This window comes from Lonchura striata, chromosome 11 (genome assembly GCF_050655825.1).
Source record: "Lonchura striata isolate lonStrDom1 chromosome 11, ASM5065582v1, whole genome shotgun sequence".
NCBI lineage: Eukaryota > Metazoa > Chordata > Aves > Passeriformes > Estrildidae > Lonchura > Lonchura striata.
Window position 1 is genome coordinate 18,778,822 of NC_140713.1, and position 17,533 is coordinate 18,796,354.

Here is a 17,533-nt window from a genome sequence, read left to right on the forward strand (position 1 = left end):
CTGCTACACAGCAGAAAAAACCAGCAGCGCCTAAAAAGAAGGGGTTAATGAAGGCCTTCGAGATAGAAACAGCGATCAGAATCAAAGGGCTTAAAAGAGAAACTCATGCTCGATATGGGCATAATACAAGCAGTGAAAAAATCCTGCTTTATAAGCCCTGAATTGGGAGAGCAGAGCCGAGGTGCTGCCGCACCCGTAGCAAAGGTGCCGCTGCCTATTCCATCACCCAAGAACTTAAAACAAAAGATCCAGGTGAATGAGTGCATTTGCCCCGCTCCACACCTTCACATTTCCTCTGTAAAGCCAGAAAACTTGCTGTGGAGAAACATTTTGACACCGAGAGCCATAAACAGCTTTCAGGATTCTGACTGCTCACATTCATAGAGCGATGTTCAAGGGCTCAGCGGCCCCGCCGCGTTTCCGAGCTGCCCGAGCAGCACGTCGGGTCCGTGACTCCGCGGTTCCGAGTCATTTTGCCCCCCGCACACCAAACCCGCTGTAGCCGAGCCCGTGTTTTGCAAGTCATACGAGCACCGGGAGCTCTCCGCGCACCCGGCAGGCGCCGTTAGGAAGCTCCAACCCCTGCGGGCCCCGAGCAGCGCCGGGCTCGGGGCGCCCCAGCTCGCCGAACCCCCGTTCATTCACCTCTTAGCGCTTCCTTCAGCGAGCGCCCGGCTCCCCACGCCAGCCCTGCCCAGCTCCGGGGCCTCCGCGAGAGCGCAGCCAGCCCGGGGGCTGCGCCCTGGCCACCCGCTTCTTACCGCGGCTTGCCCCCCAGATGGCCCCGGCGAGGCGGGCGGGGGACACCGGCGATCCCTGGGGGGACCTGCACCAACCACCGGAGCCGACGGACCCCGGGCCGCAGCCTGGGGCCGGGGGGCTGCGCCGGCCCGGCTCCCACCCCAACCGGGAGCCACGCCGGGGGCCCCTGGGGGAGCGGAGGGCGGGGAGGCTGAGCACGGTGCCTTCACTCATTAGCGCACGGCCGGCAATGGGGCCACCGGCGGGGCCACCGGCGCCCAGCCCGGCACCGTCCCTTCCCCTCACCCCGATGCGCGCCCCTCGGCAGCCCCCAGCCGGGCCGCTCCCGCCCTGCCTCACCTCAGCTCCGCGCAGCCCCGCCGGGAGCGCAGCGGGGCCGCCGCGGACCCCGCGCCCTCCGCCCCGGCCCGGCGCTGCCGCCGCTCCTTTGTGCCGAAAGATGGAGGCGCCTCACGGCCCCGCCCCGCCCCGGGCCCGCCCCGCCCCGGGCCCGCCCCGCCCCGGGCCCGCCCCGCCCCGGGCCCGCCCCGCCCCGGGCCCGCCCCCCGCCGTCTCCCGGGCGACCCGCCCCGCCCTCGGCCCCGCCCCCGCCTCGCAGCTTCGCCCAATCGCGGCGCGGGGCCGCCGTGACGTCATCCCCGCAGCCAACCCCCGCCCTCTCCGCGCGCCGCCCTGCCCGCCGTGGGAGCGGCGGGGATTGGCTGCCGCGGGGGCGGGGCCGGCGGAGGAAGCGCTCGCGCGGTTGGCCGCGGCGGGCGGAAGGGGCGGGGCGGCGCGGCCGGCGGAGGGGAGCGGGGTCAATGGCGGCGCTGCGGGCCCGCCGGTGCCGCTCGCTGTGAGGGGCCGCGGTACGTGCCGGGGGCGGGCCCGCGGCGGTGGGGCCGGAGGGAGCGCCCGGGCGCGGGATAGCGGCCGAAGCCGGGCCGCCGGCCCTTGGGGTGCAGGGGTGAAGAGGCTCGGGCCTGGGCCCCGCGAGCGCGGCGGCCGCTCCCGGGACGAGGGGCTGGAGGGAAGGTGCGGAGGGGAGAGGAGGTCGCGGTGAGGGCTCGGAGCAGCTCGAGCCCGGCACGCGCGGCAGGCTCCCGGCACCGAGGTCCGGCGGAGCGCAGGGAGCGGGCCCGGGGCCGGCTCAGGCCGGCGGGGCCGATTGATCCCCTCCGGCTCCGGGCGGCTCCAGGCGCGGCGCCGCGCTTGACGCGGTGCGGGAGCGCTGCCCGGCCGTCATCAGCGGTGGGTTGATGAGACGGGCAGGTAAGTTGCCTTTGTTACTTAAACAGCGCTGAATCGATTGGAAGCTGCACTCGAGTACCCGGGGCACCGTCGCTGCTCTGCATCTGTTTCAGCCTGAGTGGTAGCAAGAGTTGTGACGTTTGGGAGGTTTTTTTTTTGATCCTGGGGAAGTTACCGTCTGGTGTTATAAAAACATGTGGTTTACAGCTGTGACAAACTTTTGCCTTTGCGGTGACAGCATAGCCCTAGAATACAGTCACCAGATGAAAACACAGATAAATAGGGAAAAGTTGCCAAGTGCATGTTTTTTGTTGGGCCTGCTTTGTGTGTGTTAGCTTCAGATGGGAGAGGGCAAACAATACAGCGAGGTTACCAAACTTTTTAAGTGCAAGTGAACTTTAATCTGATGCTGCTAGATGGGTTTTTCCCCCCCCTCATCTCTTTTCCCCAAGATGGGGTTGTCAGTGTCAGACACTGGTGTTCAAAGCACCACCGCTGCCTCTCAGTCCATAATTAAACCCTAATCTACTTTGTGTATCTTAAAATCTATTGTCTGAGTGAACTGACGATGGTTTGCTGCTGAAGGCTGTAGTCCCCAGAGGATGCTGTGTTCTTGAAGAATCCCTTTCTCTCAGTTTGCTTTTATTACTTTCTGTCACCATTATATTGGAACCTTTTGTTTCCTCTCTAAATATATAGGTTGAGATTACACAAGTGAAGAAACAATTTATGTTGTTTATGCAGCACTTGGATAGGAAAGCTGGCCTTGTGATCAGGACTTGTATTCAGCTGTGAGGTTCAATTTTTATCTTCTCTGTAGATTTCCATCTTGAACCACCTTCAGAAATGACACTCAAAGAGCAAGTGTTCCATGCTTTCTGGAAAGTGGACTTCGGCTCTTAGGGTGGATTTTTTTGTTGGATATTGAAAAATAAAGAAAAGTTTAAAAAAAGAGAAAGTGACCAGCCTTGGATCTGTCCTTCCTGTCCCCAGCTCTTAAGAGAATTCTTTTGTCTTAACTTCTTTTAGTAATACTAACCTTAAGAATGCACCCTGCTGTAACAAATATTTGCCCAGTGCTCTAACCTGGATTTCTCCTGAGACCTCAGTTTTTTCATTTTTGTTACAAGCAGTACCCCCAAAAGTATCAGTTTTTGTAAGGATTGCAGGACTTCCTGCAGGACTGATTCCTTGTGGTGTGAAGGAAGGATGATAAACAGGTTTCTTCCCTCACTTGGGTTACTGCATCCCTTCCTCCTTGGAAGAGTAACTGCTCTGGGATCTCTTCTGTGCTGAAATGCAGGGTGAGATCCCAAATGAACAGTACTTGGCAGAACTGTGGGCAGTCCTTAACTTGCTGCAGTTATACCAGGGAGAAAATAAAGCAGAAAAAAGTTATGTTGGCATGTCTTTAAAGGAACAGCTCTGTGTGTTGTGCTTGTGTTGTATTTCTGTGTACTGTTTTGATGTACAGGCTTGAAACAAAAACAGGCATTAGGGCTTCATGGTGTAGCATGGATCTGGCAAAATAATTCTGGAGGGAGACACCTAGGACTCAGAGAAGCAGTTTGTTTCATCCTGGGCTTTCAGGTGTCAAAACCACAAGTTTCCTTGTTAGGCTGTCTACTTGGAGCATCTCCACCCTGCACCTGGTACTGAAATCTTGAAGCAGAGGGTGGCTGCACTGTGTGGGAAGGGACTGTGCTCTCCAGGGGACGTGATGCTCATTTTCTAAGCCCAGCTCTGTTTTAGCCATGGGGAATTCCCTCTCTCACTCAGCTGTTGACTTCCTAGCCAGATCCCCCCAGTTTATATGCTGGGCACAGTGATACAAACATTTTTCTGTGGCCATGGTTCTGTGCAATGTCCCTTTGGCCAGTTCAGGACAGCTGTCCTGGCCATGCTCTCTCACACTTCTCGTGTAGCTCCTTGCTGGGCAGGCTGAGACACTGGGGAGTCCTTGACTTAGGCTAAAACTGCAAGGCTGTTATCAATGTTGTCACACCAAGCCCAAACCACAGAGCTGTACGAGCTGCTAAGAAGTTTAACTCTGTCCCAGCCAAAACCAGAACAGCTGGTAATTTCTGGTTAATCATTTCTAACTACATGCATTCAACAACTGAAAACAGGCAAGCTTTCTCAAATTTTCATAGCTTGGGCAAAAAGAACATGGATTTTAGTGCTTTGCCATCACTTTATCTCTCTTCAGAACAGATGTGGAGGAACAAAAATAAAAGGATGAGAGTGTAGGTGAGGGTGTTTATTTTTAAAAAGTATTTACTTCAGCAAAGTAAATCCATTAGAACACTACTTAAAAAAAAAAAAAGCAGCCTGAGGCAGACAACTAGCAGGAAAGACATAATTATGAAAAAAAGAGTAAAGAAGGAGTAATAGATGATGCTTATTAGTCTTAGCAGTTATGCAGTGAGTTTGTGTCTCAGTCAGTGCTTACTATGCAGTGTTCTTTAGAGAGCTGAAGTTATTGTAAGGGCAGCAGGTGTGTGTTTCAGGATATTTAATCATGTTTCACTCACTGAAAAGCATAATCAGCCTCCTGATGTTTTGCATGTTGTGTTTTCAGGAGACACTATTCCACAATGGAAGGGGGAGATGGCACTGCTGACCTGGTGATTAACAAGAGGTTCGTGTCGGAAGCAGAGCTAGAGGAGCGACGGAAGAGAAGGCAAGAGGAATGGGAAAAGGTCCGAAAACCTGAGGACCCAAAAGGTATGGGCTAAATGTCAGTAATTACAGGGAAAAGATCTGAGAATTTTTCAGAAAATAAAAATTAAAAGTAATGGGTTTATATATTCTATAATTGAAATGGTTTTTATGTGAACTGTTGGTGGTGTAGTGTTTCTAACGTGGTCTCTCTTCTTGATTTGTTCCTTTCAGAATGCCCAGAGGAGGCATATGACCCACGGTCGTTGTATGAAAGGCTGCAGGAACAGAGAGAAAAGAAGCAGCAGGAGTTTGAGGAGCAATTTAAATTCAGTAAGCAGCAGCAGCAGCAAACTGCATGTGTTGTATGCAACAGCTGTGCACGACTTCTAAGTAAAGGATATATCTGTGTGTTTTGTCTCCCTCTGAGAGGGAAACAAAGGCTTCAGGAGAGTGTTACTGAAATCCTGGATTTTTAAAGGAAGATGTTCTGGACACTGGGGCAGCACTGCACACATGTAAAACTCAAAAGGTGTTTGCAGTTATCAAGCAGCATGCCTCGAAAGTGTTGAATACTGAGCTTATATTGCATATAAAATAAAAAGCCCAAAAAAAATTCCAAACAAACTTGATAGCAATCCACAAAGAAATGGAAAAATATTGTGGTTTTGCGACTCTTGAACTCATGCTTTAACACATGCTTGAATCAATTAAAGAAATCCTGTTAGAGCAGCTATGACATTTCTAAGCCATTTCCAATTATTTGACTAAAAGTGATTTGAGAGTTAGATTATGATTTGGAAGAAGTAAACTTACATGTTTTGATTCTTTAGAAGTAGATGTTTGACTCTTCTAATGAAATGTTTGAATTTCTGGCTTTGTAGAAAAGCCCTTTGAAAAGAGGCAAGTACAGATAGCAGCATTAATGCATTAAAGTCTCCAGCTGCACCTACAGGATTCTTCCCACCTAGAGAGTTGACAGTAAACTTCAGTAGACTTTTGATCCCAGTCATTTTTGGTAATATGACTAAGCAATTCTTGCTGAAGGAGCCACCCAAAAATTGACTGCTGTCAGCCTGAATAGGAAGGGCTTCTAATAACTGTCTAAATGAATAGCTTTTCTTGGCCAGTTGTATTAGATCTGCAACACCTTTGCTTTGGTAAGCCAAGTACTGGAATGGGAAGTAGTCCTGAAAAGTCGACCCACCTCTGCTTTTAATGCAGCCACAGCAGAATACCAGATACCAGCTAACCTGGAGAGCAAAACCTGCTGCAGAGTGCCTGGGAGGGAACTAAATGAAACCTCAGCTCAAAGGACCTCAGTGGCTGCTCCTCTTAGTTTGCAGATGAGTCAGGCAGAAAATGAGATTAATTCATGTCACTTGCTTCAAAAAATACCCTGAGTTTCACTACTTTTGCTCTCTGAAGGGGTCCTCAGTAGTAGCAGTGAGTGCTACAAGTTACTGTTTAAATATTTATGAATGAGCTCTGCGTGAGTTGGAAGGAGCAGGGATTGGCTTTTATAAAGTAACCTCAAATAGTCATTGATTTCCAGAGTTTTTCTGTCAGACACGAGTTTGCCAATTATTGGTATAAATGGATTTCCTAGTTTGCCCTCAAAGTGACTAGGGCTTGCCTATGTGGGTTGAAGATTAAAAATATGATGACTTCATGTAAAAACCTAGAAATCCTCCTATGGAATTAAGCTTTATTGAAGACTGAAGGTGATATTTGGGCTAAGATTTCTGATGATGACTACAAACAGCAAGGTTTAGTCTTCCTAAAACACACTGTTTATTGTCATTCTAATGAAATCATTTGCTCAAAAGGCACTGAACATTTGCAGAACAGGAAATAAAATCTTCCTGCTGCACTAGCATGTATTTTCCTTAAAGTAGGGTAGCATGTTTAGAAAGAATTTGTTTTTATGTGGAAATTAGGAGTTGTCTTGCTTCTACTTTTTTTTAATTTTTGAACAGGAATTAAAACTAATTAGGTAGGAATCGTTTGTTCTAAGAAAATGTACTTCCTTTTTTGAGGGAAGAAGTAGTGTGGTTTTTTACCTATTGGTTGGTTTAAAAACATTTGGAGGAGACAGACTTGGTGTCTGAAACCAACAAATTTCTTCTTTCTTTATTCAGAAAATATGGTAAGAGGCTTAGATGAAGATGAGACACATTTCCTTGATGAGGTTTCTCGGCAGCAAGAGCTACTAGAAAAGCAACGAAGGGAAGAAGAGCTGAAAGAACTAAATGAATACAGAATATCCTTTGCATTAAAATGACTGGTTGTTACCTAGAGGAGGGTAAGAGTGGGCTCTAGTTTGTTCTGTCAGTTGTCATTCTTTTTATACAGCTGCTTTACAGAATGTGTACAGTGATACACTTTCAAAGTTTAATGACTTCATTGTAGCTTTGATAGACCCCTGCAATGTTTGATGTTCTCCCCTCAGCTCCTGCTTCTTTGATACTTTCCTTTCCTTTTCCTCTCTGCATTATTTTGGGGTTTGCTTGGGGGCTTTTGGGATTTGTTTTTTTTTTCTGCTATTGAAATACCATAAATTAAAAGTGAAAGAGAACATAAAGAAAAACCAGTGTATAATTTCTAATCTCTTGCTTTTGTCTTATGGAAAATTGCATGCTCTTTTATTTTTAGCTGTATATTGCCTGATTTTAACATACCTGTTTGACAGAATGTGTGGATTACCCTCTCTGTACTCTTCTTGGAGTATTAGATACCTTCTCCCTTGCTGATACTTGCAGGATGAGAAATTACATACGTCTGTGCATATGTGCTGACTTTCTTCTGGGAAGTCAGTGCCCATGGAGTCTTGGCTCCTTTGGATAGTACACACTTGTAGGCTGGATTAAGAGCAGAACAGTTTGGCTTTGCTGTTAAATTTGCCTAATTTTCTTGTAGATATGCTAAAAAATCATTTAGGATGTTTTTCTTCTCTAATTAGTGCTAGTCAAGGAAGGTTGTAAAGATTTGAGAATTTCTGTGCTAAGGTTGTTTTTGAGGTTTAGTGAACCTATGCAGAATCTGATGGTTTCCTTGTCTAGATTGCTTTTGAGTTATAGGTAAACAAAACACATGTTCTCAGGGAAGCTTTAGTATAGATGAAAGAGTTTGTGAACACAAGGAGGTGGCCAAAACCATTCAGCAAATAAAATAGAATAGTGCTGGTATTACAGAGATTGGTCTCACCTTGTGTCAGTCAGTAATTTGGAGCATGTGTCCTGTGAAGAAAATCTATTAGCTCAGGAGTGTGTTTATGAAAAAGCAATCCTGATTCATTTTTTTAACTTCAGAAATAGGCTGCAGTTAGCTGATGGATTTGGAGTATTTTCTTGATTTGCTGGATCTATTCATGGATATATTTAGTTTTGGTAATGGTTGCTCATGGGCTGACTGATCCAGGGTTGTGCAGTGTGAGATTGTGTTGTGGGAGCAGCTGACAGCTCTTGTTATGTCACATACATCTGGGGTGAACCATACCACCCTGAGGGAATTTTAAGTTGCCTTGAACTAGCCACATAACACACAGATCCCTGAACAGCCTGATCAGGATGTACAGGTCGTCTTACCTCAGTCTTTGCACTCTTAGTAATATTGGTGGCTCTGAGTCTAAAGTCTTACTGTAAAAATTAAACTTACTGCTGATGGAGTGGAGGAAGGGAGAATGTTTTATAGTCACCTCATCTCATGAGCAAATCAAAAGTGTTGCCCATTTAATTTCCTTTTTAAAACTCTTTATATTTAACCCTAATATTTCAAGCAACCTCAGAGCAAATTGACTTGTGTTTTAAATTTTTGGTGGTGTTCTGAAATGCAAAAGTGGTTTTTGCTTCTGCAGGTTGTTACTAATGGTTTATCACTGCAGTGACAAAAAGCAATGTGCTGCATCTAGAGGTACTGTTTAAGTGCTCTTCTAAATTAATAAGAGGAATGTCAACCCAATGGATTTCATTATTTGCTCTTTTTCCTGGTACAGAATTTAATTTAAGCTACCCAGAGGCATTAATTTCATGGTAGAAACTGTGTCAATATTAAAGTACAGAGATTTTTTTTCCTTAATTTTTCAGGTTGAACAATCACAAAATTATACATCCTCAGGATAAATATGCCTTGGAATATTTTAAGGTACTCCTGAGCATAAGAAATTCATATGCATGGATGAATAGGAATTTTTCTTTCTCCTGCATGAACAACTAGGTTTGTTTGTTCCCTACCCTATCGAGACCACCCCCCCCCCCCCGCTGTTCAGATAAAGATTTACAAATATTTTAAAAGCCATTTCCAAGAAGTATTTGAGAGCAAGATCAGCTTGTCTTTGCTGCTATCTAAATGTAGGAGCAGTCCCCCCTCCAAGAAGCTGGCTTTACTGAAGGACAGCTTGTTTAGTGCAGTTGATATTTAAGATTGAGAGGTTTGTTTCTAATGTTGTCTTCCTGAGAGGGAACACTTCTTGGCTGGCTATAGCATTACATTTGCTAATGACAGCAGGATGTATAAAATACCTACTAAAAATGTGCTGTGCCTTTCTAGTTGAGGAGTTTTAGGAGAATGCCATCCTGGATGGAAGCTAAAAGCCTGTAATTTGTTATCTTTTAAACGAAAAGCCTTTGAGTTCCTCAGTCAGGCTTAGAATATAACAAGGTAATGGACCTAAATGTGGCAGTTGAACACTGCAGTGTGTCTAAGAATTGTGTGGCATCATCAAATCATGTTCAGCTCAAGGAGCTCTCAGATGACTTCAGACAGCCACAGGATGGCACTCCTGTGCCATCTCATAAATAGATAAAATTGAACAGTGGTTTTGGCTGAGAAGACTTTTGGTTGAAGTAAGGAACAGTCTGGGTTACTGTTGTATCCTTAGGAAAATCAAATAATAAATGGCATCTGAACATTCCTGTCTGTAAAGTGATTGGAGACTGAGTGTCACTTCAAAGCAAAGTCTAAAAGTTGTTGATTTTCAGATGCTCAATGGGGGAAAAAAGGTATGGCTTCAAATATATGGGTCATCAACGTGAAATTCAATATGCAATGTATGTCTGCAGTGACTGGGGCATCTGTGAAGCTCTAGCTTGTGGAACTGTAGTCAGAGGAGAAACTGTTAGAACACTAGATTTGAGTTTATAAACATGCTTTTAAGCTTAAGTTCATTTGCCTTTGCCTGTGCAGTTAAAATTTTTGCAGAATTTTGTGTGACTTTCCTGGCACCTCATCTACAAACAAGATCTTTGACAGATTTCTCTTCATCACAAGGAGATGTGTTGTGTGTGCAGAGTGTGCCCTAATAAAAAGACCCTGCTCCTTCTTATCCCATCTGAGAACCTGCTTAAGCTTGTCCACCTCCTTATAGGTTTCAGCTGCATTCCACCTTGCTAACATTGTTTTAATCTATTTAGCTTTTCTGAGCAGTTGCAGTCTTTTTTGGGTGAATCTTGGACCACAGTGCCCCTTAATCAGGGTCTCTTTTCTCTTGGGATTGGTGCTCAGACCAGCAGTAGAATCCTTGTGGTCCTTAGAGTGAGATGAGCTGAAAAGGTAGAATGCTAAAGACCAAACCCAAAAAGTGGAACTGTTCTGTCTTGCTAGGCTGAAATCTGCTGGGCTCAGGAAAAAGAGGGTTTGAGGAGTGGAAGTGAGTGCATATATTTCTATATAGCTTTTCTGGTATGGATTAGAGTGTGGAGCAGCAAATTTGAATTACAAATATGTTGATGCCCATAGAAGGGGGAAGTACTGCATTGCCTTTTTGGCTTGTTTGTTTTGGTCCAGCCTGACCTTTTTGCTTTTCTAAGGCCTTTAGGAAAAGGCAGGATGGTGGATATGTTCATGGGTGCTGGGTGCTTTGTGTTATACCTTTCTGTCTTCAGAACAGCAGCTCCCAGGCTGCTGCCTGGACATCCTCACAGGGAGAGCTGGTCCTGATACCAGAGAGAGCTCCAACCCCAGAGGGCAAAGTATCTTCTCTTCTGGCTGAGGCTAGCAGCTCAATGTCATTACAAATAAGTTTATTTTGATAGAATATGTGAATGAACTTCGGTCACTGCTGTCAGCAGAGCTGGCTAAATATATCAGGGAGGAAATGTCTGTTCTCCCCATTCCTTCCCAGCTGATCCTTAACCCGTAATTCACAGCACTCTCACTAAAGTGGGAGTCAGTATGGACCCAAAGAAGGAAACTGAGAAGAAATTGCCCATGAAGTCAGTGGAAAACAAGAACAAATTTTCTCAGGCAAAGCTGTTGGCAGGAGCTGTGAAACACAGAAGGTTAGTTTCACACTTCTATAAATTCATGAGGAACGGAACCTAGTTAGCAGTGTAAAGGGAGACAGGCCAAAACTGCCTTCAGAGAGTGAGGTGTAAACTTTAGCCCTAAAGAAAAAAGGGGGAAGGTATAAGAAAAGACCAGTCTTGTTTCTATAGGCTCTCACAAACTGTGGGGGAAAACATGAAGCAAATCAAATAGATAAGCATGTGTAAAGCAAGTGGGTAGGATCTTCATTTTAGAGTGCCAGGCTTGGGCAATCCTGCTTGGGGTTCGAGGGAATCTGTTTTATGTCTCTGTTTGTACATATCAGAGTCACCTCACGAATGCAATTTCATTCAGGTTGCCTAATTTATCAGGCAATTTTACCTGTGTTTAAAATAGATTGTTTTAATTGCTGCTGGGGGCAGCATGGGGGAGACAAGGTTACAAGAGAGGAGCTTTGTGTACCAGTTTGTTTCTAAGGATATCAGAGAAACTTCCTGTGTTCCTCAGGGATTTACACTGATACATCAACACCCTTTCCATCCCAGGGAGGTGACAGCTGGGTTTATGATGTGCTTGCTGCTTTGATCTTGGCCTGCAAACACAGCTGCTGGTGTACTACAGGTTATGGAGAAACCAGGCATGTGGGACCAGACTTATTTCCCACAGATGAATCATCTAATACTGAAGATGATTACTGACATCTCAAAATGCAGTGTGTTAGAATTGTCTCAGGGAATGCAAGATTATTTTAGAAGCTTATCTTGTAGGGTGATGTTTAGCTCTCAGTACAGCAGTTAATTGCATGTCTGAAAACTGAAGTAAGCACTTCCACCACCTAATGTCTGTGGAGTTTGGTGATAGTTTGGGTTTTGGGAAGGCAGGAAAGAAAAGCCCTGGGCTGATAACAAGCAGCCAATAACATTGTTTTTGTCTTTAACTAATAGTACTTAACCCAGAAGGATGTATAAAAGGAGCTGGCATGTGCTTAGCGGTACTTCTAAAGTCTGCAGATGGCATCTGTTTAAAGAGAGCATCTTAACTGACATGTCAGTGCCATTGCAGACTTGCTTTGCAGTCTTCTATTTTTGCCATCTTATCTTTTATTGCAAAGTGGCCCAAAGCAAGTGTAGTGTGCACTCAACATCTGCTCCCTGAGCTTTGTAATTTCCTGTCAAGGATGTGTATTACTATTAAAAGCTCTCTGCACAGAATAACCTTTCATCTGTACTGCATGTTCTGATAGGGACAGAAAAGAGTTAATGCATAATAATGCTCATGCTTCATCAGTTCCTCACTGCTGAATCTGGGAAGCATTTGTTTATGTGGATGCCTTAGCATTGGGAACATGCAGCAGTGGAGGGGGGAGGGAAATCTCAGCAGTGACAGGGGAGAGCTATAGAAACTCTGAAGAGTCTGAAGTCCAAGTCATGCTCCTTTCTCCCAGTGCCACTTTGGACCCAGAAAGGACCTTTGTGGACACTGCAGCTCTGTCAGTTGCTGTAAGACTGTCTGAGCTTTCTGGGTGCAAGATTTCTAGATGTTTTAGAACAGGCTCTCTAGGTGCTTGAAAGAGGGGAAGGAAGACCTGCAAAGGAAAAGCCATGGATGTTGGCACCAGCAAGAGTGGCAATCATCCACATGTGCAAGGCTGTGGCTGTGTGGGTGTCTGAAGCTCAGGTAGTTGTTCCCAGTCTCCTGTGGGGCACAGCCTCTGAATAGGCAGCTCTAGGTTGCTGTGCAAGGGGTTTGACTTGAACTCTTAAGAGGTGTGTTCCTTTCCCAGGTTAACAAGTGATACTTGTAGTGTAGGTGTTGGTGCTTCCTTGGATCCTGCATATTCCCCAAGGAGCCTCAGTTAATGGCAGTTGGAAGTGGTGATGGTCATCAGGGGACCCTGCTGGCATCTGCTCTAGCATCTGAGGCAAAGATGTAATGATGACTTCACAGTAATTGTTTACCTTTGAAGAACAAGACACTCTGTTATTTTTTTCACAGTTCAGATGGTGGTAACAGTGTCAAGAGATTGAAACTAGACACTGACCACGAGGAAAAGAATCCAGGTATGTCCCAACTTCTGCAGGTGGGAAGCTGTGTCTGTCACTGAACAGCAGTTGAGTTGGGGTTAAATCTTATAGAGGGTTTGTTTTCTGTTCCTTCACTGGACAAGACAGCATGGACTTTGGTTGGCATGTTCTCTTTTAAAGCAGTAGAAATGGTAAGTGTGGGTGCTGACAGCCTTCATGGAAAATAGGGCAGCAGGGAACCTCTGCAGGTTATCAGGATGTCCCCTGCCCAAACCAGTCCTGACAGATGTTTGTCTAAGGAGCTCTTAAGTCTCCTTAAGAGACTGTCCACCTTCTTTTGAGAGTTTATTAATCTGAAAGAATTTAACCTGATAACTAATGGAATTGTCCTTAGACGCATTTCAAACCTAATGCTTGTTCTGTGGGCAGGAGACAGGGAGAACAGCAGCATTGCATGTATTTGCATATATCCACTTCAGCTTTATTCTCTGAAGTGATTCAGTCCATCCTGAAATCAGTTTGTTTCAGAAAATTGTGGGGAACCAGAAGAAAAATTAAGTTGTGTTTCAGGTTTAGATGTCAGGGCTGCAACTGACTTGCTGTCAAGATACTCTGACACAAATTGGGTGAGCTGCAGTTGTGTAGCAACAACCCAAGGCACTTCCTGAATCTCTTCTGTTCAGTAAACTTTCAGAACAGCAGAAATGATTAATTAGCCATGGAAGATGGGAGATGTTGACTAGCAGAATGATGGAATAAAACTTTTTCTCAACTATGCTGTTATATTGCAAAAAAAAACAAACTCAATTACTCAAAGCAGAGACATTTATTGTTATTTGGTGGGATTGGTACTTGACAAGCATCAAACTGACAACTTTAGAATAAAAAAATTTGTAATGCCAGCATAGAGCTGGGTTTAAACTAGTGATGAGAAGAAAATCATCCCCTGAGGTAGGAAGTCCTTCCTGTCAGAGTGATTTTATTACAGCATAAAGCTGCCTTATGCTTTAATTAAATCCTGAAATCATCCCTGCTTATGTGGGAAAAGCAGGTGAGTGACACGTGGCGGTTCCTGGGCTGATTGAAAGCCCTTTCCTGCACTCTAGTTTTTGACTGAGATTTCTCTCTTCCAGAAAAACCCTCCTGTGTTCCCCTGGGGAGCAGCTCAGTGGGAGGCTCGGCAGTGCATTGTCCCTCAGCAGCCGTGTGCATCGGGATCCTGCCTGGCCTGGGCGCCTACTCGGGGAGCAGCGACTCCGAGTCCAGCTCGGACAGCGAAGGCACCATCAATTCCACTGGGAAGATTGTCTCTTCTGTCTTTCGTGGCAACAGTTTCTTTGATGGTCCATAAAAAAATCCCTCCGTGTGTAATGTAGTGCAGAATTATCTTCCAAAGCCCTGATGGATGCTTGTTGCATCCTTCTGCCCCAAATATAATCTTTCTAGTTAACCTCTCAACTTTAATACACTCAGATACTCCTAAAGCAACTCATTATTTCCCCCCCCTCCCCCACCACCCCCAACTTTCCATTTCTGGGGTACATACTGAGCCTGGAAGAAAAGCTGCCATCCTAAAGCAGAAGGCACACCTAACCATGTAATAAAGGTCTGAGGGTATGGAGGAGAGAGCTTTATCTTTTACAATTCTTATGGAAAGAATTATGTTGATTTAAGAAGTTTATACAAGACTAACAAGGCAAAAAATAATCACTTGAAGCAGTGAAGTCTTGTAGAAGCAGCCATGTGTTCTGTTTTAAAATGTCATTTTTATTCTGTATTTGAAAAATGGGGGCAGGACTAAATTTGAGCAGATGGTGAAGTGTAGATTGCCATGACACTGTAAAGAAGTTTTAGTGTTACATGATTAAAGACGTTCTGAACACATTTTTTTATCTCTGCCTGTACCATTCATAATTGTTCTCATTCCATTAATCAATTTGTGCTCTACCCAATCAGCCATTCCCTCAAACCACCATCCAGGAGAGGTGGTAGGTCAGTTTCCCACAAAAGCAGAGGTGGTGATGGAAGACTTCATCTGAGTGAGTTCACAGGAACTGCAGCTGGCTTTTCTGCTCAAAGGCTGCTGCTCCAGCACTGGGGCTTGACAAACCATGCAGCTTTTCAGCAGCAGTGTCCTGAAGGGCATGAATCCAGAGTGGGTGGGACTCCCCTGTTCAGCCAAACTCCTTTGTACAGGAGTTGGAGAATTCCAGAAGTAGGGCTGAGGGCCCATCCTCTTAATCTCAGTGTGCTGATGGGAGTTTGGAGGGTTGGAACAGCTCAGCTCAGCTGCTCAGGGATGGAAGTGTCTGTGCCATCCTGCTCTATGCAGTACCCTTGTGAGACAGCAGCTGGTCAGTGTGTACCAAAGGGCAGTTACCTGGAGGTGACACTGAGGAACTTGTGAGGGAGCAGCTGGGCTAAAAGCAGAGAAAACAAGGCCTGTAGTGGATTCATGCCTTAGCCTGAGTGCTGAATTTTCCAAAGGAAATGGAAAATGGAGAGTTGTGCTCACAATGAAGCTGTCCTTAGCCAAATACCCTTTCTGTTTGCACAACCCTGTTCCACAGTTCCTGCAATCCCTCCCCTGTTCTGGGCTGCCTGGCACCTCTTGTGTTTGCTCCGGTGTTGCTCCTGCCTGTTCTCTAACTACTGTAATTATGCCACTTTCAGGTGGAAAATAAGTAGACCTCGTGTGGCCTCCCTAATGCTTTGCTTTTGGTGACTTTCATCTTACTGAGCTATGGAATGAAATGGAAGTGGTGCACAAAAAAAAAAAAAAAAAAAAAAAAAGCATGTTTTTTTATTAAAGTTGTGTGGGCCAGAGCCTCAAGGAGTTGGTATGAGAGCTGCTGATGTTCTTCCCTGGCATTAAACTAGATCAATTATCTGACTGTTCTCAGAGCAGCCTTGCCCAGCTGTCAGCATGCTGGGGCCATTTTTCTGAGTGGTATCTTGCACAGCTGCAGTCAAAAGCCTGATTTAGACAGAAATTTATAGTGGGAGTTTCCAGCCAATTGTGGCAAATACAGTGGGGGGCTGCAGGTGAGATGGTGTGTATATTAGGGTGTGTATATGGGGCTGTGCAGGCCAGGAGGAGACATAATCCAGGAAAAGCAGATGTGAGGGCCCTCTGCTTTTCTCCTCTTCCTAGAAGAATGGAATAGGACAGTTGGGGAATGCCTTTGAGTCAGCTCTGCTGTTCTCAGGGCCTGGCTCATGTAAACAAACTGCACAGCTGTCCCAGCTCCTCACTCCGTTGTTGGTCCCATTTACCTTTATACATCAGAAGCCATCTGACATTAAAATCCTCCAGTGCCCTGGGAGATGTGCTGGGAAGTGCAGAGTGCATGGGATGGAGGATAAATCAGACCTGAAAAGGGCAGCTGTGGCAGTGACCTTGCCCTGGGCTGCCAAAGCTGGAGATGAGCTGGCTGTGGCTGGCTCCAGCAGCTCTCATTCACTGGTGGATTTAGATACATTTTTTTGTTATTTTTAAGAAAAAAACATGACTGCATAGTGTGTGCTTCATCCCCTCCCCAGGGACAGCTCAATAAACCGCTCGTTGTCTGTGCTAGTTGTTAAAGTTTCAGCGAGGTGTTAAAAAAACCCGACAAACCCCCACAAACACTCTACTAGCAGAAGAGTTTATGAGCTCCTGCAGCTGCGTGTGAGGTTCTCTTTTGGAAATAAATAAAAAATATTTCCAAAGCCGCAGACTTCGATCTGGAAGCTGAGCTGGATCCAGCCTTATTTTTAAACAAGCCACCCTTCAAAGGCTGCTTCTCCCTTTGGAAAAGGGCGGTGTTGGTTGTTTATTTTCCTTTCCAGGAGGTTTTGCAAGGCAAAGGTTTCTCGGAGCAGTCCCACCTCTCCCAAGGGATGGGGTCTCACCCAGTGCTGTGCTTGGAGCTGTGGGACTGCCCAGGGCCCTCTGTGTGCTGGTGGCAGCAGTGACAGCCACAAGGTGCTGGCAGAGAGCACAACCAGTAGCACACACCTGTGCAGAGAGGGCTGCAGGCTTTCTATAGGGACAGCAACCTCCCACCTCAAAAGCTTCCATTGCTGGGGAGGAGACTCAAGTCAAGCCTACTTGAGTTTGGAGTAGGGCTGGTGATCCCTGCCGGATATTCAACAGCACACTCAGCTTCAAAAGACCTTAATCTAGTTAGGAGCAGCATAAAGCAGCAATTAGCACATTGCTTATGAGCAGCTCAAAGGAGAGCAAGATTTCATTACCCAGCCCATCTTCTTCCAGGCAGCAGGGAGCTTTTGTTACTCAGACTTGGAAAATTTTCTAGAGTTGGAGCAGCACTGAACCTTGAAAATCCCTTTGATGGTTTGTTGTGGGGTACTGGGGTTTTCCCAAGCACACAGACTCAGCTCAGGCAGGCATTAAGGAATATTCCCCAGGATATCTACCTTCACTAAATCTCCCTCTGGGATGCTGCCATTGACAGTGTGGGGCTGATCCTGGGCACAGCCAGCAGAGCAGCTGAGGGAACAGGACAAGCCCTGTCAGGGTGACTCCAAACACCCAGCACTGCTGACAGTGTAAGCCACTCCCAGACCTTCCCATCTAGAGACTCTTG

The 17,533-nt window shown here is 46.1% G+C and overlaps 2 protein-coding genes across 4 annotated transcripts in view; one reads left to right on the top strand and one right to left on the bottom strand.

Moving 5' to 3' along the window:
* The window catches only part of RSPRY1 (ring finger and SPRY domain containing 1), a 35,981-nt gene extending 34,745 nt beyond the window's left edge, over positions 1 to 1,236 (bottom strand). For 2 of the 3 annotated variants that reach the window (XR_014957946.1, XM_085589816.1), the window contains exon 1: positions 1,102 to 1,230. The gene's annotated coding sequence lies outside the window, so the exon portion shown is untranslated. Of the gene's footprint in view, positions 1 to 1,101 lie in introns of all 3 variants that reach the window. The other variant, XM_021541201.3, reaches the window with a different exon arrangement.
* Positions 1,237 to 1,489: 253 nt separating this feature from the next.
* Positions 1,490 to 14,825, top strand: PSME3IP1 (proteasome activator subunit 3 interacting protein 1). The gene is made up of 7 exons (XM_085589860.1): positions 1,490 to 1,610; positions 4,574 to 4,719; positions 4,888 to 4,986; positions 6,795 to 6,921; positions 10,803 to 10,931; positions 12,913 to 12,977; positions 14,075 to 14,825. Exons 2-7 carry the CDS (start codon positions 4,590 to 4,592, stop codon positions 14,290 to 14,292), a joined length of 768 nt encoding a protein of 255 aa, XP_085445986.1. The 5' UTR covers positions 1,490 to 1,610; positions 4,574 to 4,589; the 3' UTR covers positions 14,293 to 14,825.
* Positions 14,826 to 17,533: the final 2,708 nt, after the last annotated feature.

Coding starts and splice junctions, on each gene's coding strand:
- PSME3IP1 (XM_085589860.1), top strand. CDS start 4,590: ATGGAAGGGGGAGATGGCACTGCTGACCTGGTGATTAACAAGAGGTTC. Junction 4,720..4,887: donor AAAACCTGAGGACCCAAAAG/GTATGGGCTAAA, acceptor TGTTCCTTTCAG/AATGCCCAGAGGAGGCATAT. Junction 6,922..10,802: donor CTAAATGAATACAGAATATC/CTTTGCATTAAA, acceptor AATTCACAGCAC/TCTCACTAAAGTGGGAGTCA.